The sequence below is a fragment of the Endocarpon pusillum genome (genome assembly GCF_000464535.1).
Source record: "Endocarpon pusillum Z07020 unplaced genomic scaffold scaffold5878, whole genome shotgun sequence".
Taxonomy (NCBI): domain Eukaryota; kingdom Fungi; phylum Ascomycota; class Eurotiomycetes; order Verrucariales; family Verrucariaceae; genus Endocarpon; species Endocarpon pusillum.
In genome coordinates, this window is record NW_006916546.1 from 37,451 (window position 1) to 61,667 (window position 24,217).

Below are 24,217 nucleotides of genomic sequence, written 5' to 3' on the forward strand. Positions count from 1 at the left end.
GATCAGATAGTCCATTCGCATTTCAGTCAGCCATAGAATGATCTACTACTCTTGGGAAATGTGGCTTGAACATCAAAAGACGGAAGAGAGAAGGGTGTTGGCAACAAGAGAAAGAGCAAGAGAAAGTGGGGCAGACTAAAGCAAAGAGGCACGTGATTTAGCCAGTCAAATTGCTGGAGAAATGATCAGCTGAAATTGCTAGTGTCTCAGTTTTAGCGTCCTCACATCCAACCATCCAACGAAGAACACTTCACTTGCAGAATTAGATATAACTTAAGAACCCGTCCTTGTTAGAATTCTCTGAGTCGTCCTGCACGCTCGTCGTGATCAGATGTAGTTTGTACTGACGATGTAAATAGGTCTAATACACGATCCCAGAAGCCCTGATCGAATTTCTCATTCGCCCCCTCCAACCCCTTCTTCTGCAGTACCACAATCTCTCCACAAAACCCGCACCAGAAGCGACTCTGGTAGTCTCGGCCGATTCTCTGCTCACAAATTTCTTCCGGAAAGGCAGAATATTTTCTCCTCCTCCTCCTCCATCGTGACATAATTTGGATTAGACTCTGGTGGGAAGACTTGAATAATTGGCCGTGTAGGTAGATTCTCTGTCGCAGTTGTATGACTATAAGGGAGTGTTTTTGTTGTGTTGTTGTCGGGATCAGCCGGATTGACTGATGCCATGGGTATAGCATCTTCTTGAAAGTTTGTCTGCACTGACGACCATAGGGCTGCATTTTGCAATGTAGTGATCTGAATAGGCTCAGACGGGCTTTCACACAATCGTAAAAGTCTCTCTAGCTTTTTATTCGTCTCTTGTTGCATGTGGCCAATCTCACGTTGCATGTGGCCCATCTCACATTGCAAGTTGTCCAGTTTTGCTTCCAGTGTGAGCACGTTCCTATCTTGCTTATGTGGAGGAAATTCCCTGTACGTGCATGTCAACTGGTTGTCTTTGCAGTGACTGCACGGCCGTTCCTCGTCACACTTGGCTTTTCGGGTTCGACATTGATCACATGCTTGCTGAGCGCGGAGAGGCTTTTTGCGATGGGTTTGATAATATGGTTGGCATATTTGACTGGGATCGGGGCCAGCTGGTTGAGGATATGAAAATGATTCGTACTGGGATTGAAGAGATGACTGATGGTCTGATATAATTTGATTGGGCTCGTTCGCAAACCAGCCAGGTGGGCTAAAGCCGTAATTTGATTCAGAGCCTGAAGGTGGTGGAAGACTATGCGATCCAAAGCCGAATGGTTGCATTCTGAGGGGATAAGAGAATCATATACAGGCAGTCTCCACAGCTCCTTCAGGGTCGTAAATGGGAAAAGTCCAACTTTCTGATCGATGGTTAAAACACATATATTCCTAGTAATAAATCGGTAAAGGGAGTGTAACCTCAAGGGACAATAAGTAGAGGACAGTTGAACGATGTAAGATACGTGAGGAGAGCTTCGACAGAGTAGCAAAGCAAATACAGGAGCTCTTTTGGTTTTAGCCAGGGTGGTTTGGGTTTGGTTCAGGTCTACAGAGGTAATGGGACTGGAACAGTTGACCCACCGCCCTAGAAAAGCAGGACTAGTTGGGATCGGTAGGGGTGACCTTTTCGCGAATGGTCGATTGAAACAACCAGTTATTTTCAGGAGGAATATTGTCACCATTTTTGAGGGTCCCAAAGATTCAAGATTTGATTCGGAGGACATAAAGCTTGGGAAGGAATCTACCCGCAAAAGGTGTGAGTTAATCCGAAGCTTAAGTTTTGACGGGGTGATTTCATGGGCAATGGCTTTCCCGCCTGCTGTTTGGGCTGGAGGCTCAATGGCCTCGGATGTATTTGCCTGTCTCCTTGACAATATCGAGCCCGAAATGGTTCAGACATGGCCTCTGGTGATACGAGACGCATTGCACATGCTCATGGAAGATGAGGTATCTTTGAAAGAGTCCTCTGGATACAACAAGTTTACTAAAGGTTGGTTTCCTAGTATAGTACTGTGCCACCGCTAATGCTTCCTTGAGTTGTGACGTCCCGATTCTAATGCTAGCCCTCCCCACTCTTTATACGCGGAGGCGTTTCCGACAGCGTGCAGGGGCCTACCGCCACCCAATGAGCTTCTAAAGTTCATTTGTCATTCAGATGAACTTGGGAATTTCACTGGGCGGGTGACCATGCACGTACCTTCAAATTCCACAAGAAACAGAAAAGGCAGCCTCGTCATTTCTTTGCTAGCAACTTCAAAGCACCATGAAAGGCTCTCTTGTATCTCTGACGAGGGCTCTTACGGAGGCTCTGAGGGATGCCTCACCACAACAATTGGATTCCTCCCGTGGCCTACTTCGGAAACTTGAAGATACAATTCACAAGGCTATGTCGCAGGCTGAAGACGGGCTGGAACACCAAGAATCCGCTTCAGACCTTCCCCTAATGCCAGTGGACCGTCTCATCCTGTCAATTAAGAGAAACGCTCCGAAGATATCGGCTCTCTTGGATCAAAAGGTGGATCAGACTCTCCGTGACGGTAGTCGCCAGAGCGGTGAGGACCCTCGCATTGACGATGCATTACGGACAATGAATATCGACAACTCAGACAAGCTCCGATCATATCTCGCCTGCTGGACCCTGAAGAGTGGCCACGAGGAATTTTCCAGCGGCAAGAACCGAAGTGAAGCTTCTACGAGAAAGTATGCTGGAAGCGAGGGAATATTGGACGCGGAAAAACTCAGTACCGCTATCTGCAAGGGAGGAAAGATCAAGGCTGCCGCCACAGCATATGAAGAAGCCCTTGCTGCTTTCTACGAAGATCACAGTGTCGCCGCCATGATCGAGAGCGACGGAGCAGGTATGATTGTGCTCTTAGTCTTCGGCAATTGGGCACGGTTATCGGTGGAGGAAATGGCCTATTTCGGCAGGCTATGTGGGTCAGATGAGACCATCATCAAGCTCCTCAGCCTTATCAAACAAAAAAAATTTGTCCAAACGTGCTTAGCGCTATATCCACGACTCGTTGATGAACGGCGAGGTCCCAGGAAGCATGCAAGAGACACCTCTGTCACGAATAGCATACCCCCAAAATCCAAGAAGCAATATCAATCGACGCCAGCTCTGTTGAACGTTACCAATGCCGAATCCGTTCCTGCTGGACAGGAAAATTTAGATCCTCTGGTTCCTCCATACCGTTCGCAACCAGCAGACGATATAGATGCCTCGGGTGTTGAAACAGACTGGCCCAGGGGAAGGGAGAGAGATCAGTTTCAAGGCTTGAACGATCTGAGTTGGTTAGGAGTGCCGAATCTGCCTATAGACAGCCACCTGACCACCTATGCGTCTCTGCATTGGGACAGCAACCTGACAGAATTTGTGCCGGCGGACAACAATGAGACTCAGCTCCCCATACCGAGTAACCGGGCCACTCAGGTCCCGATAGCAGACAATGTGGATTACAGTGCGATTCAGCCGCAACCAGCAACCTTGGAGAATGAGCCCAATCAGTCCCAGGACGGGAATTGTGACAGGCTGGGATATACCTACGTCCAACACGATGAATTGGCTGCAAATACTCCTGCAAGATGTACCATCTCTGTATTCTAGTCTTGAGGTGCGAGGAGAAGACAATCAACTCGTGGTCGGACTGAGGCCGCTTGTTTCAGATATATGCTATGTCCAACTTGCAACGACTTTTCTGATATCTTCGGTGATCCAGAGGTTCGAAGGGTGATAATGTAGAGAGCACCGGTAGGATTTTTGAGTTCTGCGTTACCCCCTTGTGTGATTCGTCGTACACCCCAGGAACCCTGACACGGATTAGTAGATGGTAGCGAAGGATATGATACGATCTTTGCCTTAGTAAACTTGAGGAATTCAAGTAATGGTGCGACAGCCGTGTGTAGTCGATCGTCTTCACATATCTCAAAGGAAGATGTATGTGGGTCTGGCTGGAAACCTATGGCGTCGACCACTTGCATGAACGTGTGTTAATGAGCGCTTTAAATTCTGGCCCTAGGTCATGCTCCTCTAAGTGGCTTTTGGATGTGAGTAGACTGGTGGCCATGACGCACAGGCTCGGTTGCAAGTATGGTTTAAGTTCTTCTGCGGTTGTGGCTTTGAGAATGCGCAGTTCGATCTTGCATGTTGGTTTTAGGGTGGGGAGGGGCAGGTGCAGATTACCGAGAAATCATGTGCTCTCAGTTGATATATGTAGCAACTCTACATTTATCATGCTAGTCAAGATTTTCTAGGAGGTAACGAAGGCCTATGTAAAGAGAAAAGCTGCATGGCAGTAGAAAGCAGATTTGTTACGTAATAAAATCAAGGACCAACTGCCAGACTGCTTTAGAATAGGCGTTACAAAATCACTATATCCCAGTCGTCTTCATCAACAACACTTTCTTCAAGGACCTTTTCTGTCTTGTTGATTTTATGCAAGATGCCAGTATCGCATGATGTGTCGCACGAGTCGACTTTGAGAAGATGGTCATCTCGAACTCTCAAAACTGTCGTAGTCTGACTGAGCGGAGGGAGCCATAGGTGAAGCGGTAGAGGTGTGCTTCCCTTTAACGCCACTGCCATCCATCTCATTCTAGCTCTCAACCCTCTACCCACGTTGAAAATGCTCCTCAATATGATCGAATCTCTCATTCGCCCCCTCCAACCCCTTCTTCTGTAGTACCACAATCTCTCCACAAAACCCGCACTAGAACCTGCTCTTGCAGTTCCGACCGATCCTCCGCTGCTTAATTTCCAGGTCAACTGTAGCGTCATCAGCAAAGTGGATAGAGCGGAGATACGTTATAAAGACGGCTTTATAATAGAAAAGTTGTGTCTGCGCTTCTCCACTAACATCTTCACTCTCACACCTGGAAGCTCGGTTGCCGTAGTCACTTGTACTAGAAGGACAAAGAGCGCACTTCCAGCACTCTTGCTGAAAATGAGCTGAGTTCTCATGTTGTTTCCAGTCGAATTTATTCCCAAACTTCCCGAAGCATCCCATGAACGTGCAGCCGTAAAGCGTGTTTGCGGAGCTTTCTTGTTGGTCAGCGACATATTCAACCCCCTGTGCGCATACCCCCGTTTTGAGAAGGACCATATCGGAGAACCTTATGTTGCAGATGTAGCAGATGTACGAAAGTGAGAGGAAAGATCTGCTTTAGAAGAACGCACAGAATAGTGAGTAGGTAACTGTAAGAGGGAACGATTGGGATATCTAACCTGCATGATGAGAGACTCGTTTATGATCCTTGATGAGAGAGAAACTCTGCTGCAATAGACCACTAATGCAAGCCACGTTGTTAAAGGGAATTCACAATGGCCTGGCTCAGGTCAGGCTGTTCAGAGGAACGAATCAAGCCTAAACGCACGCTGCAGGACAAATGCAAAGCGGTTCTCTACCCAACTGCTTGTTTCAGATATAGCCTCCTCTGCCAGCTTGAGGCAGGTAATCTTTGACCTTATTAAATTTTCCTCACAGTGTCACATCTAGATCTCTGTGTCCTCAGAATCCAGCGGAGAGCAGTATTTCGCGCCATGTCTGCCCAATCTGTTGTTGGCGACAGCAGGACTGGCAGTGCACCTCGCATTGGTAGTGCATACATGTGCAATTGCTGTCCTAAGAAGCCAAAGAAGTTTGGAACTGAGGATGATCTCAGGTGTGTCTAATCCTTTCTTTCGCACAGCCTCCTTACCTCGCAGTTTGCCTACTAACCCATCTATTAATCTCAGGAAACACATGCTGGAGAAACCGAACGAGTGTGATTTCTGTCCCAATCGATTCAAGAACAAAAATGAAGCTGAGCGACATCAAAACTCTATTCACCTGCGTCCTTACTCTTGGTCCTGTGGAGCCATCTTGAGCTATGAGATTGCTTTCCATCCCTTGAATTCACTTACCCCTCTATCATACGATATCTGTGGCTATTGTGGCGAAGAGTTTACGAATTCCCCTCGTGATTGGGACGCCCGGTTTGTGCATCTGACTAACGTCCATAAATTCGGTGAATGCGACAAGACCAAAAAATTCTTTCGAGCAGATCATTTCCGCCAGCATCTCAAACACAGTCACGCCGGCACTAGAGGAAATTGGTGGGGCGTGTTGGAGAATGCTGGCAGGAAGGACGAGCCGCCTCAGAAGGTTCGTAATCGAGATTATGAGAATGCATAAATGGGACAGATCATGTGTTGAAAGGTTAGATATTTTGAGCGGCGTTTGCAGTCTCCGAGTTGAAGATATGCCCCTGAAATAACAGCCAAGACATAGACATGGATTACAGCCTTTGGAAGCTAGGATGATCAAGTCTCTGCCTCTTCAACTGAGATTGCGATGTTCCATTTGTTTGAAGTCTAAGCGGCTCCGTTGTTAACGCTTGCGTAGGTTGGAAAATCGTAATTCGGGCATACAGTAATCATCCAGAGGGGAGGCTAAGAGTAGATGGAGAGCAGCGCTTATATCTTACATTTGTTGCCAATGCTGATGGTGGCATGCGCTAGGAATTCTGCATAGACTAGTGTTGGGTGAACTTTCATGGCTACATCTCCCAATGAAAATGGCCAGCCTCAGACACTCTCAAATACCTTGAAGGAAGTCTGCACCAAATCTCACGCCATAAGTGATCTGAACGACCTGTCCTGCTCTATACTGCAGATAACCTCTGATCGCATCTTGCCAATGCCGACTTTCATTGCCCATTAGCAAACCAAATAGACTTCCATCTACAAAGAGGATATGGAAATCTTTAGCAGCGGCGGTGTGCTGCTCCTCCTCTATCATTGTCACCAAAGTCTGGACTTCGATAAAAAATGACTGATATCTTTCTAGACGAACCACAACAACATGCCAGCATGATCTCTTATCCTTTTCGGATACTTCCTGAGTTTGGGGTGCCAACACAGATTTAGCAAAGAACCTTTTACAAAAAGTGAAAGAGATGACAAGTTCTTGATATATGTCAAATTGAGTTTTGTGTGGGCTGAAAAAAAGATCTTTGGATGAATCACATATCAATAGAGGCATTCTGAGCTTTGAGAGGAAAGCTAGGACATCGTTACTGAAGCGAGATGTCTGTGAATGCAAGTTGCAGGGTGATGCTTGCGAAGCGAGTGTTGACTCGCTGTCATACGCAGCTTGACTTATGCTGCGCTCAGAGGATGGATTTGTGTTGGCATGACAAGGCTTGACCGCTGCCGTAGGATCTCGCGTCAGGGAGGTCATGGACATCCGGGTCTTGTTGGCCGACTTCGGTAATGTCGGATCGACCTGCTTGACCCTTTTGTACGGCAGAGAAATCTTCAATGGTGACCGGCTCCGAACTCTTTTTTGGACAGAGACGGGGCCGGAAGTCGCTATATTGTTGGGCTGGCTGTGGGCAATCTCAAGACTGATGCTCTTCGTTCGATTTTCTACCGGTCCATCCTCGTCTAGAGACACTTGAGTGTAGTCTTTCTCGAGCTTGATCTGTTGAGCACTGTCGTCGAGACAGAGATAGGGGTCTGTGTATCCCTTCAACACTAAGCCTTCTCCGCCTTGAGCGATGGTGGCAGCGAAAAGTTGACGGAGTCGGTCAGCTGCTCCAGAAGACCTGAAATCAATCTTTGTGCTGGTGCTGATATCAAATCGGCCTTGGATGCACTGTATCGTTGAGCGCAGCTGTTGACGTCGTCGGTCATGCGGCTCTCGTACGCAAATGTCGTTATCCAGCAGGAGCAGGTCGTACAGCATCACCATAAGGTGTTCGCTTTCCTGGACCGGTGAGTCTTGGGCGCACCCAAGACGATGACAGGCTCTTCGGACATGCTTACGAATCTTGCGGAAACGCTCGATTTGCTTGCTATCGTCGTTCCACACCAGAAGTTCGCCTTCCATGATACATGTACGCTGGAATTTGCACTGTGGAGTGCCGATGGCCAGACCTGCGACAATGGCTCCGTAGACACCGGCTCGGTCAGTTGTGGAGTCTCGACCGCTCTTGGAGAAGATCTGGATTTTGGGGCCGGATTTGATCAGACAGACATGGATTTGACAATACTCGCCATCGTATTTCTGTTCGACGCTCATGGTTCTTCCTCTAGCCAGCTGGCAGCAGTGTGCGATACTTCGGGCTTTGTGACGACTGGGCAGACCCACCATGATGCCGGGCCACGGCTTGAAGTGACAGGATGCTGACTTCTGTAGAATGACTTTGTCTCGTTCAGCAGGCTTGATCGGCATTTCCTTGATGGTGTCTGTTTCTAAGGCAGCCACACAAGCGTGGAAAGAATTCTGAAATTGAAGGAGATCAGGCAGTAGGAAGTGGAAGCGCCGTAAGTACAAGTCGTTCTAGCACAGAGATGGCGAAAATAAAACGACATTGAGTACGGAGGAAGTGGCAGAAAGTGGGAGGAGTGTGATATTGACTAGGAAAAGAAATCGACACGGCATCGAGGAGTAAAGTAGAGCAAGACAGGTACGGTGCAGGGGCCCATTCTTATGACTGGGCTGCAGCTGATGATGATTTCGTTGGGGCTGAATCATGCTGGGAGCCTACCTGACCTTATTCGAAATAGGAAATGGGACGACGAGATGGTGGTCATTCTGATTTGGGCATAATTTGTTGCGAGTATTCGAATACGACCCCCGTTAATCTCCGATCTCAGTAAGTCGAAGCAGCAGTAGCAAAGCGAAGTACAGCAGCAGCTGACCAGGTAACGCTCAATCCGTAGTTTACGTTTCAAGAATCGCAAGAACCTTCCGTCCTCCCACGAGGTTGCCGCCATATCAAGCATTTGGGGAAATACGGAGCAGTATACCCCTATGAATTACATTAAATATCGCCTGGGGTCAGGAAAGCTGGTGCTGAAGGCAAAACAAATGGAAAAAGACTATTTGTTGAACTCAAAAATACAGTTTGCGCTATTAACAGTCCCCCCTAGCGACAAAGTTACTCTAGATGACAACATTGACTTTGGAGTGCTTGCCCAGGGTGTCAAGATGAGAGATGTCATGTCTACCATTGATGGTCCGTACTGCTACATGTATGACTAGAAATATACGTGATTTGCATCAGCCACATATTGTATTTTTGGTATCTGCGTTTCGCGCTACTCCGCTTTGGATAGCAACTTTGTACGTATAGATGCACTCTCTGCGCACTCTTTTGAGAGAGAACAACTTGCTATTTACACACTATCCATTGATTAGTCAGCACTGTTCCATACTATTGTACAAAGCGCACACTGAGAAATCTAGAAACAATCTTCCCGTTCCAGATCTTTCCTCAAGGTACCCATATGAGGCCCAAAACAAATTCTCGTCTTATTTCAATCCTTGGGTGCCCGAGATTACTTCCTTCCGTGTTGCTATTAGCATTGATGATTATGGTTGAAAGGGGGAATGTCTGGCATTTGATTCACCATTGCTGACAGTGGGCGGGGCGGCATTTGAAAGTCGGTTGATCGATTCAGTAACTGTTGATAGATATTCTTCAAGCGAAAGGTGTGTTTCTTCAAGTGGTAGCATAATGCCCGGAAGAAAACTGCTTTGGAAACCGTCAACCAAATTGATAAACATCATTAGCCATCCGGTACAACTGCTCATTGTGAATTGAAAATCGTGCATCAGTATCGGGGGGTTCGCCTGCATAAAATCGCTGGAGTGACTGAGCATCTGATCCTTCAAGGTTTCACTGGTTTGTCGTAAGTGAGCAAGTATTGTTAGAGTTGCATCATTTGGAGCTGACTCCCCTAGCAGGCGCACATTCCGTACTAAGATCGTGGCATAGACTTCGAATGCCTTCAATACGCAGTGTTCTCTTCTCAGAATCTCCAACGGGTTGATCATGTCTCGTGACGATGTTGAAGCAGAGGATGATTGTTCAGTTGGCTTAGGCTGTGTCCGAAATGTTTCTAGAGCATCGCCGACGGCTTTATCTGCAGCCTCCAGATCTATGAGCAAATGCTCCAGTGCCGGCAATTCTTGCAAAGCGGTCTTTGTAGCCTCCTGAGCGTCTGATAATGATAGGTTCGTATATCGTTGCTCCTGAACTACTGGCTTGATTGGGCTAAAAGAGTCGCATTGATTCTGAGCTTCAATGTCATTCGGGACAGGCGGGGCAGGCGTTCTAATAAAGTCCTTCTGGGAGGGGGTCGAGGTGAAAGATTGTGATAAACTATTGAACGGCCTGGATTTGCTCGGGAGGGGTAGAGTGGCTACTGCTATCGCTAGAAGTAACGCTGGGATGAGATCACATCTGCGGAACCGACAGGTATGAAGAATCAATATCACAGTGGCGGAGACTGTGACGACTGTCGCAGAGAAAGCTTTATATAAGCAAAAGACCCAGGAATCATTGCTCAGCTTCCTATGTCTTCGGTCGAAGGCTCGAATGACACGTATATTGACGCAAAATATGATGATATGTTGGATGATAGTGAAGGCAAGGAAGAGAACTGTTGATATATCGATCGAATAATGATGTAACCTATCTGTAGTTTAGAGATGACGATTTTCGTTTCAGCAGAGGTCATACCGATTGACAAGTGTGATGAAACAAGAAACCAATTGCAGGGAGACCAGGATTGTCACCATCAAAGGTCCGTAGACAGGCCACATATGCAGAGATTGGGCTATGCCCCACGAATCAAGAACCTTACTATTGTCAGCAGAAGCAGCATGGGATAAAGCAATCCTACCTCGCAAAAAGTGCAGGAGATTAAGAACAACTTAGACAAGATGTCGAAGCCTAGAGGCTTTTCCAGAGTAAACATTGCTGTTGCACTCGCGAGACCCACCGCTCGAACGAATAATGAATAGGTGGGCCATGTGCTGGAAGCCGAGAGGACTCGGAAAACTGAGGAAGCACATTGAATTGCTGAAATGACAAGGACCGCGGAGAGAAGTTGCTTTGTTTCGGAGCACTCTGCTTGCATGATGGCGAGGTAGAAAAAGGCAAACAGTGGCAAGGCAACCAATAAATCACAAAGAAGAAATGCTTTGGAGAAGGATGTCTTCAAGAGTATCAGCCCCTGATTTCAAACACACGCCGTGCCATCTTGTTAGAATGCCTCATATGCCCATTTCGGGTTCGACCTTCGGAGCATCCCTACCTAGGTAAACGACAGTCCAAACGTCCATCCACGCTCGTCTCGCTATCCTGAGATGTGCCGCGTCAATGAACCCAAAAACCCGCTTAGGTTAATTATTTCACCTACGATTCCCCACTCGCCTTGGTCAGGTCATAGCGGGACATCTTCGAAAGTCCTGTTGATCCGAAAAGATTCAAAAAATGTCTGCCATTGTAATGTGACGCCGTTCACTGTTCCCGCTGTCACAATCTTGGCCATTGGAAGTCGTGTGGTTTTCTGCGGCTCTTCGAACTAAAGAGCTATCAGCCCACCATGAGCGAGGTGCCTAGATCCTTGAAAGGAAACAGTTGCCGCACCAACTTATCAGCGGCCTCAGTCAGGTATCGCTATCGTAGGATGGTAACAGTGCCTATGGAAATGGAGTGGGGTCGCCCTCGATAGTTGATCGACTTGGTGATCAGGACAGGGGCTGTCCAAAATTAAGATTTTGGGACACTGACGGAAGTACCCCCGAAAAGCCATCTAGGCGATACATGACCAATTAAAGCTCAAGAGCAAAAGCTCTTGAGCTTTATTAGTAACCATTCTGAGCCTGTTTTGAACATAATTCCTTTTCTGTCGTTTGCTTACTTCTCATTCCTTTTCTGTCGTTTGCGCACTTCTCATTTGGCAAAGAAAAATGAACATCCATAGAAAATGGATTGAACTACTGAACGAAATTGCCGAAGCACCCACCGAAGAACTACAGTCTTGTCCTTCAGAACTTCTCCGAGGAGTCCAGCACAAGCTCTGCGCCATTTCGACACCTGACGATGGTCAGGAAAACATTGCAGCTCTTGGAGCATATAAGCAGGCGGCGTGTACCTGCAACAAAGGAGCAGCACCAGGCTGTACGTGGCGATCTGGATTGAATTCCTCCACAGCCACTGAATCCACGGCCACTGAATCCACAGACACTAAACAACGCTTGCTTCAAACTGTATTGCAGAAATCCAAGGCAATATCGAAATTCCTGAAACTCGATCTAGAAAAGACCTTTCAACAAGGCGTTCAAGTGCAAGGAGTTGATCCTCGGATTCAAGACATCGCCAAACTTGGAGAGAAAACAAAGTTTGACAAAATTCGATGGGTATTCGGTTGTTGGACTTTGTTCCTGGACAATAGGGAATGGATACGCAGCAAGACACCTCATGAAAGCTCCGTCAAGAAATTTACCGAGTCTTTAGGATCTACAGCGACAGGTGTTGTTACTTATGGCCTTAAAATGGGAGCCAAGGTCGATCTCTACATTAAAGCATTCAAGGGTGTTGCAATCATGCCACTCTTACCCTTCATTCCATGGCGGCGATTAGACCACCGGGAGGTGTCTGCTTTTGCCAAACTATGTTATGATGACAAAACCATCAAGGAATTTCTGGAGACCGGGGCTCAAGTCTATTCAGCAAGCGAAAACATATTCCGCATGTCTATTCAGAAGCGAAATCTCAGTGTACAACAATTGGTTCCCGCGAAACGTATTAGTCAGGATGTTTGCGAAAATCGCCATCGGAAGTCTCAAAAGGCGTCCACAGCTTCTGCAGCTCTACAATTCTATTCTTCACCATCAGATTTCTCGAGCGGAAGCAACGGCAACCTTAATACGTGCGCCAGTACTTCTATTTATGCGCGGAACGTGGAGACTTCAACATTATCACAACACGATGAATATCTGAGCAACCCATCGGCACCTATTGACGGCTACCTCAACTCTTATCCGGGACACATCGATAGCTCCCTCAACCCTTACCCGGGGCTCATCGATGGCTCCCTCAACCCTTACCCGGGGCTCATTGATGGCTCCCTCAACCCTTACTCGGGGCCTATCGACAGCTCCCTCAACTCTTACCCGGGGCCTATCGATGGTTCTCAGTTGGAAACTCCTGAACAAAGTTTAGGGGATGTGGACGGGTCTCGCGCTTTGTATTTGGTTGCTCAATCAAGGGGTATAGACACTTCTCCTATTCTGTATCCGAGTGGAGCCTTCAACGATTCTCTCTCCTCGATGGTACATGCCCAAAATATCCCCATCAACAATCCAGCTTAGTTATGAGGTACAAGAAGAAGACAGTCCACTTGTGGTCGCACCATAAAAAATGGGCCTTGAAGGTATAAACTGTGCCCAACTCGTGGCGATAATCCGGAGATTTGTGGTGCACCCGTAATTCGAAGAGCAATGATGTAGAGTGCACCAGTAGGGTTCTTTATCTCGGCCTGGCCTGCTTTTATGACGCGCCGAATGCCCCAGGATCCCTGTTGAACCATTAGACCGTGTCTCTCAGATACAAAGGCTGCATGAGCCACTTGCCTTGAATCTCAGATGGTCAAGGAGTGGCTGCAAAGCTGGAAGAAGCCGCTCATCATCACATATCTCGTATAATGGGGATTCTGGATCTGGTCGAAAGCCTATGCTATCAACCTTCGGCATAAATGTATCGATAAGCGCTATGAAATCTGCACCCAGATCACACTGATCCAGATGTCGTTTGGACGCAAATGGACTAACAGCCATAACACGTAGCGCAGGGTTTTGCAGTGTAGAGCAAATATCCGTTAGGATGTTGCGGCGGATGTGGCTGTTGAAGATTCGCAGTCAGGATTTCTCTCTTGGTGTTAGGGTGGGTCCGGGTGGTCCGGGTGGGTTCACATCTAATATCTCAAAAGTGTGACCCGCAACATCATAAATTACGCTACACTTCATGGGTTCTTCTAACCGATGGCAAATGGTCGCAGTCGTCCAGTTATCATCCACATAATCCAATGTCTCAATTCGCCATAATCATGTTTCCAGCGGCAACTTGTTTAGCGAACTCGGCTGCTGAAGAGACACCTATTCACGATGACGAACCCCGGAAAGAGTTCCACCCATGGTGTAATGAAACTATTGATCTGATGAACTACGCACGAAGACTTCAGCAGTTCATTGAAAAGCATTCCCTTCTGGGACTTTCATTTGCTACGGAATCTCGCAATTATAAAACTCAAGACGCCGCCTCGGCGGAAGTGTGATTGCGATGGCATACCCTGCATAAATCTCGTAACCCACCAAACTGTTCAATTTGCTAGCGAAGCATTTCACCTATTGGCTCTATCACGCACCTCAATTGTGTCTTGTTGGAGTCGTTCTGGGCCTTCTTGGTTGCTGCTGTGCCTTTATCGAGTGAAATGGCCAGTACCGCGGCTTTTTCATCATTAATCCTGTCGCGACGTCATGTCAGCCAATACGAGGTCTCTGATGACCGACATGTCAGAGGAGACGCCACGACGCGGGATCCCCCCACGATGTTGCCGGTGCCTCAGACAAGGGGGGTGTTGATCGAGGAGTCCATGGATGTGGGTGGAGACGCCATCACATGGACCGCCTCAACAGCACACGGTTGGATCGACCGGCCGGGGAAGCAACGAATGAGCTGCGCGACCTTACCACGGCCATGCCATGGTTTCAGATAGGCAGTATCGCCTCTTGTAACCGTACATGGCGCGGCGACCGGCTGCGGCACAACGTTCAAGATGGTTCGGGGGTCCTTCCTGGTTGGCTTCGTCGGAATGTCAGATGGTAAGGTGATCTTGGGGACAGATAGTCTGCGCCGCTCGTGTTGGCTGTTAGCGAGAAGTGGGCGGTGATAAGGGTGGCGATGAACCTCGTCAGAACAAGCAGAATCACGTTTCCTGTCGATTATTATACCTGCCCTCAAGCTTCTCCTGCCGAGCATAAGTAATCAGCGAGTCCCATCAAGGCATTCTCTACCAACAGTCTTTGCTACTTAGATGTATACCATCCAAACCCTTAACACGAGCTTCGACGACTAGACCTCATTAAGCGCCAACAAGAGATGGCTTCTCAACCCATTTACAACCTGAGTTTCCACGGATGTGCTCCACATATCCTTAACTATCACAAGCCTGGAGAACCCGAGTCGAGTCACTTTCCTCTTCTTGGACCGCGGCCGGATCACGAATTTGAACCGCTACCCCCCCAGCGTTGGGCTGTTTACCTGGACGGAGACCTTGCTTCCGGGCTTCCTGGCCCGTACCAGATGATTCGGAGGGTGCAAGTTGACCGAGAACCAAGCAAATACTACATCTGTGATGACGATCTCAGCAAAATCTTTTGGGCGAAGCATCCTCGTTTCCCCTTAACGATCCATCAGCTGGCGTCTGGTCTTCAAAAGCTATTATTGTCACGCATTTCGGATCAAGAGGAAACCCTTGCCGCCAACCTACAGAGGGCCCAAGATGACACCAGGAAGTATCTTTTTGAAACGACCCGAAGTTTTGCCGGCAAGGAGGAGGAAATCAAATCGGCCTGGAAAAGTCGCACCGGGTCCAGTCGGCAGTTCTTCAGCGTGGTCCTATCTTACCTGCAATACAATCCAGCTACCGTCTGGATCGATGAAACAGGATCCATTTCTCCTCAAGGTCGGAAATATAAATCTCTTTATCATATCTTCACCGTTGAGGAGAATGGTATTGATTTCGACTTCAGCGCATCTCAAGCCAAACGGACTCGTCGCTTCGTCAAATGGGAGGATATGGACTTTCTTTCTAAGCTGGGGATTCACTTTGATGCCGAACGGTGCGGGAAGTACTGGCCACATCGAAGCTTGTCTTTCCGAAATGGTGATCTCAGCTTCTGCGAAAGTATCCCCATCACACGAGCAAACAAACCCCGCAAATGCAGATAAGGCAGAGGGTTCGTCGACGATAGAGGATGTGGAGAGCAGCTTTACAGTTGTAGACGGGTGATTGAAGGAGCACAGTTGATTGCTGATACGGGTATTCCGTTTCTCCGGGAACCAGTTTGAGGAGCTCACTACGTTCTTTGAGACTGTTCTTGACCGAGAGCCTCCTCTTGTCAACAACACGGAAATATCAGACATTCTATCTAGTGTTCCAGTCCTATACAGGTTCTGAATTGAAGATAAAGGTGAAGGAGGCCCGTGTATCGATTGATTTTGTTGTCTATCTCTCTATCCTGTGCTCTCGGAAGCACAACTAGCCTATTGGTCATGGTTGACAGCCTTTTTGTCTGCTCTCTCCATGGCTTTCAGAATCTTCTTTCCTTCCTGGATATCTTCTCCCGTCATCTTCAAGCCATACGACGCTTGGAAATTGGAACGACTACCCCAACCAGTTCTGACAATTTTGTTGCTATTGAAGCTATGAGAACGATGGCATCTTCAAGTGAATAGGCAAATAATTACTGCGAGAAAGCTTTCTTATTCGTATGATTAGCCTTATATTTGTTAGCATATTCGACTTGAGTCGCAGAGGATCGGGTTGTACTTGTTCATCTGTGGTCGGCATCCTGAAGATGTCTTGAATCTGGCTTTGATGACTGACGTGCAAGGCGCGTTATTCCGCTGATGAAATTGAAGACAGATAGAATCGAAAGTTAGACGTCGGTCGACCAATGTGCTGCTTCAGAAGATTAGCCGATGCATGGTGGGGGGCATCAGGCAACGATCTTTCACGTGACTGCCTGCGACCCTGGCGAATTTGTAAACAACTGAGACTCCAATCTGTGCTACTCTGTTGACAGGTCGATTTTGAATTGGCCGCACCGGTATCAGACTGACTGGAGGCGACGAGTCTACAACACGACCGCAGAAACTCAGCTCCGAACCAGACTTCTAGCAGGAATCAGAATACGGGCGCAAGTGGTTTCTCAGTCCAAAAAACACCACCAGCGCTGTCCAGTGGCGGAGGATCAAAAATGAGCCCATCAGGTAATGAGCTACGGCAGCACGCAGTGCAGATTGGACCAGACAACGAATTATATCTTGTGCTTGGTGTGAAGGGAAAGGTGACTGTCGACTGCTCCGGTTCCTTACGCATCACCACCTCCCGATCTTCTGCAAAACCTCCAGGCAGTATATCGCAACAGCGTCATGAATTCGGATCTTATCATCCCTAGCCCTTCTAGCTCCGCGAAATCCGTCTCAGACACCTCAGTCCCATTCACCCAGGCATCACCCAGCCGCCGGAGCATCAGCCCTTCAGCCTCTTCCCCCCGAGCTCTGAGAACCGGGTCCATTTTGAAGTCACCCAGATGATAATACGCGCAAAGTTGGTGTCGACCAGCACCCTGCCATACCGCTGCGAGTCTCCCGATCCCCACGTTGTCTATGCTATCTAGCGTGGGCACCTCGATATCGCCAGTGGATCTCAAGGGGATGAGGACTCCTTCAAACGGAACCTCCCGAAGAGCCTCGGGCGTAGCGACCCCGGTTTTGAGACGACAGACCACTTGTTTGCTGTGAAAACGTTATCAAAGAGTTCGAGATCGCTTCGAAACCCGCACAGGACCCACTGACATCGGCCATGAGCTCGTGTTAAGGACCTTGAACGCCGTCACCCAGTCAGGGTGTGCCTGGTGTCTCTTGTCATCATTCATCTCGACCGTGACCCCACTCGCGCTGTCAACGTCGATGTCAGCCAGACTCTCTGTCCGCTAGAAGCGACCTGGGACGGAACCGCATCCAAATTGACCGAGAACTCCATCATCCCGGGCTCCCCAACCGCCTCATGGGTGTCAAGTTGAACACACCAAAAAGCACTACGAATGCTCGGTTATCGAGACCTTTGATCAGTAGGCAAGACATCTGACTCACACGTGATCCCACACCACACCTCTGACCCTCACCTCACAGTACTCTCTTCTATCATACGGAAGACGGTTCTCCTCGACCTCATGTCGGTCGCCCGCGGCGGAAGTGTAGGCAAACGCGGATGGCACTCTACTGACCACAAACCAGTAAAGTTGTTTCGATGTCATCTGTTCAGGCGCCATCCAATCGATGACCCTGGAAGACATGATGAGGGATGATGATAGTAAGGTGACTGACTGACCAAGGCGCGTAGTGGACGTAAAGTGATGTCGTGATCAGATGAATCAACGTTGACGACAATGGTAAGCTGAAGAGTGACCCGAACGGATACTGTCTGCAGACGATGGTGGAGAGATAATGGAGTGATTGATCGATAAGACTTGTATAATAGTAAGCGTTGTCACAGACGATCTGCTCAACTACGTAAGCAAAAACGAGAGTGAAGTAAAATAACAAGACGTTAGAAGAACGGTTATCAAAGGACAAAGCAAGCTTAACGTATTCTTTGACCTCTAGGTATATAACGCAAGTATCCAGAATCTGTTTAGAGCCGGGCCGAACAATCAACGTGCAAAAAGAGTGTAGATAATACGTGTTCTGTCATCTTGTCCAAATAAATCTCCCCTGATGGCTGAGCGGTTTAAGGCGACCTCACAGACGGGATTATGGTGTAAAGGGTAACATTCTTCCAGATAAGTGAGATATAACATCTTACTTTGGAAGAGTTCCAAGTTCGATTCTTGGTAGTCCTCTTGTGGGATTAGGTGATTTGTCACTGTTATAAACCGTGACTCTTCACCTAGTCCCACCTTCTTTTTTTCATCTTCTTTGTCTTTTTTTCTTGACTCGCTAACTCGAAACCTTTCAGATCGCAGTACAGAGTCGTCGTTTATGGAGCTTATGGAGAGAAAGACGTTTTAAAGGGCCGATATCATACTGGTTTCAGAACACATAAAGTCGGGCATGACAGAGGAAGACCTCGATATAGTTTTCGGATGGCTCATGGTTTCTTCGAGCCTGGAAAGCGGGTGTGGAGATGGCATATGCATTGCTCTTGAAACTGTCCCACAACGTCCATTTTTTCGACCGCACGGCGATAGCAACTGGGCCCGCAGCTTCAAGTGATTCATAGCCATAATCTCTTACTTCTTCGTCCGCACATTTCAACAGCACTCTTTTCTTCTCTTTCTTTTTAACCTTCTTTGAAATCGAGAAGGTTCCCAAGTCGTCGTCAACACTAGTAGCAGGAGCAGACACTTCTTCAACATCAGCCTCGACCGGATCTGGGAGAACCTCATTCAGAGTAGAATGGGTGGTCGCGAATGTAGAAGTGTTAAGCAGAATTTTAGGATCCGCAGTTGTATAGTCCCCCGTATATGCGTATTAACTGAATCGAACAAAAGTATGTTCGTCAACCTCTCCTAACAAAGCACATCCCTCCTTTGCTTCTGACATGTTTCCGTTAACGAGGACACCGAGGGGTTTCGAATGATGAGCTACAATTGCTGAATGGACGGTGAAAAGCTTTCTATCAGGCCTAACAAGGAATTTAAATGGAGTAGAGGAGAGAACACTGCATTGTTCGTACCAGTGTAGAAGACTGGGAGCTGATTCGCCGCAGCAGGAAGAAAAAGCGCCGTGATTCTCCGCAAGCTTCGAAACAATAGGTGTGGTTGATGTTAGAACGATGAGCTTTTCTAAAACTTTGTTTCAAGACTGAAGTCTGCCTCACTGTACTTGCCCCATCTTTATTCTCCACAATCCGCAAGGTCTCCAGCGAATCCAAGTGGTCCAAGTGTGGGCTGAAAGAAGCGAAGAGCCTGGCAAGGGGTGCATGCTTTCTTGGAGGGCCAATCCTTCTCAGGAAACCCCCTTTTCGGGTAAGCAAGGTAGGCTGTATGAGCGACCGGCTGCCTTGTTTCCTTAACAGCCAGCGTCTCATCGAGATTCTGCCTTGACCCATCAGCAACCGCACGAGAGGTTAATGCCGCAGCAACAGCACCCCATGTAGCAATGCCTCATTGAAGGTAGCATACCTTGCATGACTGGCCCACTGAGGCATCAACTCTCAGCCGGAGACCAGTCAGAGCCGGCAGAGAGTCAAGAGCATTGTTCCTCCCAGGATCCTTGACTGTCCTGGGCAAGAAACCTAGCTGTATCTCCAAGCCCTTCCACTTTCGAAGCGGAGAGTGTCTTAATTTGCGGACGGATTTTGGGGAGCTAGAATCTCTTCGATTGCAAGAGGAAGGAAGGAAGGAAGGGCCCAGGGATCGAGGCGCCAGGATAGGCGTGCCAGCAGTAGTCAGTAGTGGACTGCGCACCGATGACTCAGAATAGATAAGCAAGACCAGGCAGGTCCACGGCGCTGCAGGAGCCTCAGGAGGGCTCAGTAACCGCGGAAGACGCAGGAACCGCAAACTGCGCGAAATCATGATGCAAAGTAAAATCTTATTGTTTTTGTGTTATTTGCAGTTGAATTGAGCACTTTCAATGTCATGTTTTATTGGACCAATCGGAGGCGCATTAAGATATTACGTAAGGTTGGGGGGCCTGTGGCTGTGGTTATCGAAATGAGACTGGGACTTGCTAACAAGCAGGCTTGCCTGCTGCTCTTACGTCTTTATTGGCCAATATTCGGAGCAGACATGCACAACCCAGCTGCTGTAGGTTTGTATACACATCTCACAGCTCGACTTACCCTTTATGCTTCGTGCCGCCTCTTTAACGGATACTACCATCATCGAGTCATCGAGTCACCGACGGCAGCCGGCATGCACCCATCACCTGTCGAAGCGTATCAAGTGGGAGTGATGTGCGCCCTACCCAAAGAGATGACGGCGGCAAGAGCGATGTTGGATGAAGAGCATGAGCCGCTGAAGATAAGAGATGCGCAAGACATTAATAGCTATGTGCTGGGTCGAGTCCATGAACACAACGTGGTGATTGCGTGTCTGCCCACAGGGGTGTATGGCACCAACGCTGCGGCCACGGTTGCCAGCAATATGTTGAGGACGTTTCCTGAAATCCGCTTTGGCTTGATGGTGGGCATCGGAGGTGGCATCCCAAATCTCGCGAAAGAGATCGACATCCGCCTAGGCGACGTGGTAGTCAGCCAGCCGGATGGGACTTATGGCGGCGTGGTCCAATACGACCTGGGCAAGAACCTAGGGAAAGAAAAGTTCGAACGGAAGGGATCTCTCGACAAACCCCCGACCGTCCTTTTGACAGCCCTCGCATCCATTCAGTCCAGGCCTGACACCTGTCGCCGTCGGGTATCAGAAAATGTATCTGCAATGATCCAAAAGCCTGATCTGGCGAACGAGAATTACATCTTTCCAGGAGTCGATCAAGACTATTTATACTGCACTTGGTGCGATCGGTCTCAATGGCCATTATTGATGATATGGTTGGTGCTATTCTCGCTAAGCCCATTGTGGTTGTGTAATGTGTGCGACAATGGCAAGATCCCGAGATCTCCGGGCCGGAGAGACCCTCAAATTCAGTACGGAATCATTGCATCTGGGAATTTGTTGATCAAAAACGCTGCGGAAAGGGATCGATTGGGTAATGAGTTTGGTGCTAAGTGCGTCGAAATGGAGGCGGCGGGACTGATGAACACATTTCCGTGTCTCGTTATCCGAGGCATCTGTGATTACGCCGATTCTCACAAGAACGATATATGGCAAAAGTACGCTGCTGTCACCGCGGCAGCGTTTGCAAAAGAACTATTGTCGACTGTCAGTCCTACGGCGGTGCATGCCACACGACATGCTACGGACGCCATGAGTAAGTCCCACTCGACATCTTCACGTTGAACACGAAATAGTACGTGGTCTAAACGAAACCATTGTTTCGCATCAGAGATGATGAGTTTTCGTGTCTCTACGCATTCCTACTTTGTTTGTGCTAAAAAAACGAGCATGTTACGATCGATTTGACTCAGCAGGCCCTTCAGGGGCTTGAGGCCAAAGAGGTTACGTTGACGGGTGGACGTCGCGTTCCATGATGTGAAAGGGGAGTGTTGACCGCTGCTGACCACAGATATAGATCATCGAACACACGAACTCCTTAACGAAGGCATCCAGCTTCAGAAACAAGCCATCGAGGTACAACGCGAGCACTTTCAAACCCATAAATCCGAAGTACTGCATCAAACCGAGCGTGAACGATATTGCCACCAGGCTTTTAAAACAAGCACTTATGAACGGTACAAAAACATCAATCCAGAGAGAGTCTCGGGCACATGCCGATGGTTACTCAATCATAGTCAGTTTCGAGAATGGCAACAAAGAAGCCATCATGATCTCCTGTGGATCTCGGCCGACCCGGGATGTGGCAAATCCGTCCTCGCCAAGTCTCTGGTCGATCATGAATTTGGCGATGCAGATCAGCATAGTGTCTGCTACTTTTTCTTCAAAGACAATGAACGCCAGGACAACCTTAACACTGCTTTATGCGCCGTTCTCCACCAACTTTTTGATCACCAACCGTCACTACTGCGTCATGCGCTGCCCGCATGGGATAAGATCCAGGACGGGATACAGCAAGAAAGTGAGGAAATGTGGCGAATTCTCCTCGCCGCGGCAGCCGACTCGTCAGCTGGACACATCGTATGCGTCCTGGATGCATTAGACGAATGTCGGGACGAGGACCGACGACAGCTCATCGGTAAACTCTGTGATTTTTACCAACGGTCAACGCCCACGCTGTCGGGGGCTCGGCTGAAATTCTTGGTAACGAGCCGACCGTATGACAGCGTGCAGCGCTGGTTTGAGGAGACTACGTCACGTCTGCCACAGATCCGGCTGCGAGGAGAGGACAAGAACGACCAGATCCACGAGGAGATCAATCTGGTGATGGATCTACAGATAGACAGCCTTGCAGCTGAGTTTAAGCTTTCCGAAAATCACCAAGAGAGGCTACGCCAAAGCCTACGACAGATGGAACATCGCACCTACCTCTGGCTCTATCTGGCCATGGAAGACATACGGACCATGTACCGGGACAGCCCTGATCCCGAAGAGGAGCCCACTAACACTCTCCCTACATCAGTAGAGAGTGCATATGAACGCATATTGCAAAGAATTACCGAAAAACAGAAGTCCCAGGCGCGAAAGATCTTGCTCATCATCGTTGGCGCGCGACGCCCATTAACCATTAGCGAGATGAGCCTGGCGTTGAATGCGGCCAGCGCGCACGAACTGGGTCAATCGTATATGAAGGAGCCGAACGTGCAGCATCTGGAGAGACATGTCCGAGAATGGTGTGGCCTATTCGTCTTTATCAACCATTCCCAGCTCTTTCTCATCCACCAAACTGCTAAGGAGTTCCTTGTCGCACAGGGCTCCAATTTCAGTTCTGTATCAGGCTGTTGGAAGTCAACATTTTCCCAGACGGAGATTGAAGGTGAAATGGCGAGACTGTGTGTGACGTACTTATTTCTCCGTCAACAAGAGGGCAGACCTAGGGACGAAGACTGGCAGGGTTACCAGCGCGCCAACACCAGAGTCCCAGTCATCCAGTCATCGACTTGGGAAGAGCAGAACAAGTTCTTCGAATATTGTGCTGAGCATTGGACATCGCATCTAAGAGAGGATGTTGTTACCAAAGACAGGAAAGTACTTGATCAAGTCCTACTATTATACGCAACACACGGATCGATTCCATGCATGGTTTCCCATTATGTGGAAGGCACTTTACCCATATCAACGGACAGCGGAAGTACAGATTCAACATGTGGTTTCCATGAGTGATCACGCGTTCGTCCTTAATGAAATCTTTCACAGGGCTAAATTCGAGCTGGAGGCACGGGATAGCACTGGTAGAACAGCATTACATTGGGCGGCTGAAAGAGGTCACGAGAAGGTGGTGGAGATGCTGCTGGCCAAGAACGCGGATGTGAATGCTCAAGCTGGCTAAGAACGCAGACGTGAATACTCAAGGTGGAGCTTATGGCAATGCACTACAGGCGGCATCATGGCGAGGTGATGAGAAGGTGGTGGAGATGTTGCTGGCCAAGGGCTCAGAGATGAATGCTCAAGGTGGATACTATGATAATGCACTATATGCAGCATCATCAGAAGGTCACGAGAAGGTGGTGGAGATGTTGCTGGCCAATAACGTGGACGTGAATGCTGAAGGTGGAGCTTATGGCAATGCACTACACGTGACATCGTCAAAAGGTCACGAGAAGGTGGTGGAGATGTTGCTTCCCAAGGGCGCAGACGTGAATGCTCAAGATGAGGGCGCGGACGTGAATGCTCAAGATGGATACTATGGCAATATACTACACACGGCATCATGGCAAGGTAACGAGAAGGTGGTGGAGATGTTGCTAGCCAAGGGCGCGGACGTGAATGCTCAAGGTGGGGAGTATGGCAATGCACTACATGCTGCATCATCAGAAGGTCACACGAGAAGGTGGTGGAGATGTTGCTGGCCAAAGGCGCTGACGTGAATGCTCAAGGTGGGAAATATGGCAATGCACTACAAGCGGCATCATCAGAAGGTCACGAGAAGGTGG

The 24,217-nt window shown here is 48.5% G+C and overlaps 8 protein-coding genes across 8 annotated transcripts; 5 read left to right on the forward strand and 3 right to left on the reverse strand.

Annotated features, from left to right (window-relative positions):
* Positions 1-290: 290 nt before the first annotated feature.
* EPUS_08646 (uncharacterized protein) lies at positions 291-737 on the reverse strand (the record flags this gene model as incomplete). Its single annotated transcript, XM_007806790.1, has 1 exon — positions 291-737. One exon carries the CDS (start codon positions 735-737, stop codon positions 291-293), a length of 447 nt encoding a protein of 148 aa, XP_007804981.1.
* Positions 738-2,242: 1,505 nt separating this feature from the next.
* On the forward strand, positions 2,243-3,586 carry EPUS_08647 (uncharacterized protein; the record flags this gene model as incomplete). Its single annotated transcript, XM_007806791.1, has 1 exon — positions 2,243-3,586. The coding sequence occupies one exon, from the start codon at positions 2,243-2,245 to the stop codon at positions 3,584-3,586; it is 1,344 nt and encodes a 447-aa protein (XP_007804982.1).
* Positions 3,587-5,518: 1,932 nt separating this feature from the next.
* EPUS_08648 (uncharacterized protein) lies at positions 5,519-6,152 on the forward strand (the record flags this gene model as incomplete). Its single annotated transcript, XM_007806792.1, has 2 exons — positions 5,519-5,640; positions 5,714-6,152. The coding sequence occupies 2 exons, from the start codon at positions 5,519-5,521 to the stop codon at positions 6,150-6,152; spliced, it is 561 nt and encodes a 186-aa protein (XP_007804983.1).
* A 402-nt stretch (positions 6,153-6,554) lies between these two features.
* EPUS_08649 (uncharacterized protein) lies at positions 6,555-8,042 on the reverse strand (the record flags this gene model as incomplete). Its single annotated transcript, XM_007806793.1, has 1 exon — positions 6,555-8,042. One exon carries the CDS (start codon positions 8,040-8,042, stop codon positions 6,555-6,557), a length of 1,488 nt encoding a protein of 495 aa, XP_007804984.1.
* Positions 8,043-11,726: 3,684 nt separating this feature from the next.
* Positions 11,727-13,130, forward strand: EPUS_08650 (uncharacterized protein; the record flags this gene model as incomplete). Its single annotated transcript, XM_007806794.1, has 1 exon — positions 11,727-13,130. One exon carries the CDS (start codon positions 11,727-11,729, stop codon positions 13,128-13,130), a length of 1,404 nt encoding a protein of 467 aa, XP_007804985.1.
* A 1,786-nt stretch (positions 13,131-14,916) lies between these two features.
* EPUS_08651 (uncharacterized protein) lies at positions 14,917-15,768 on the forward strand (the record flags this gene model as incomplete). The annotated part of the gene is made up of 1 exon (XM_007806795.1): positions 14,917-15,768. The coding sequence occupies one exon, from the start codon at positions 14,917-14,919 to the stop codon at positions 15,766-15,768; it is 852 nt and encodes a 283-aa protein (XP_007804986.1).
* A 1,145-nt stretch (positions 15,769-16,913) lies between these two features.
* Positions 16,914-17,900, reverse strand: EPUS_08652 (uncharacterized protein; the record flags this gene model as incomplete). Its single annotated transcript, XM_007806796.1, has 3 exons — positions 16,914-17,340; positions 17,401-17,502; positions 17,698-17,900. 3 exons carry the CDS (start codon positions 17,898-17,900, stop codon positions 16,914-16,916), a joined length of 732 nt encoding a protein of 243 aa, XP_007804987.1.
* Positions 17,901-20,339: 2,439 nt separating this feature from the next.
* EPUS_08653 (uncharacterized protein) lies at positions 20,340-24,151 on the forward strand (the record flags this gene model as incomplete). The annotated part of the gene is made up of 3 exons (XM_007806797.1): positions 20,340-21,480; positions 21,742-23,312; positions 23,615-24,151. The coding sequence occupies 3 exons, from the start codon at positions 20,340-20,342 to the stop codon at positions 24,149-24,151; spliced, it is 3,249 nt and encodes a 1,082-aa protein (XP_007804988.1).
* Between the last annotated feature and the right edge of the window lie 66 nt (positions 24,152-24,217).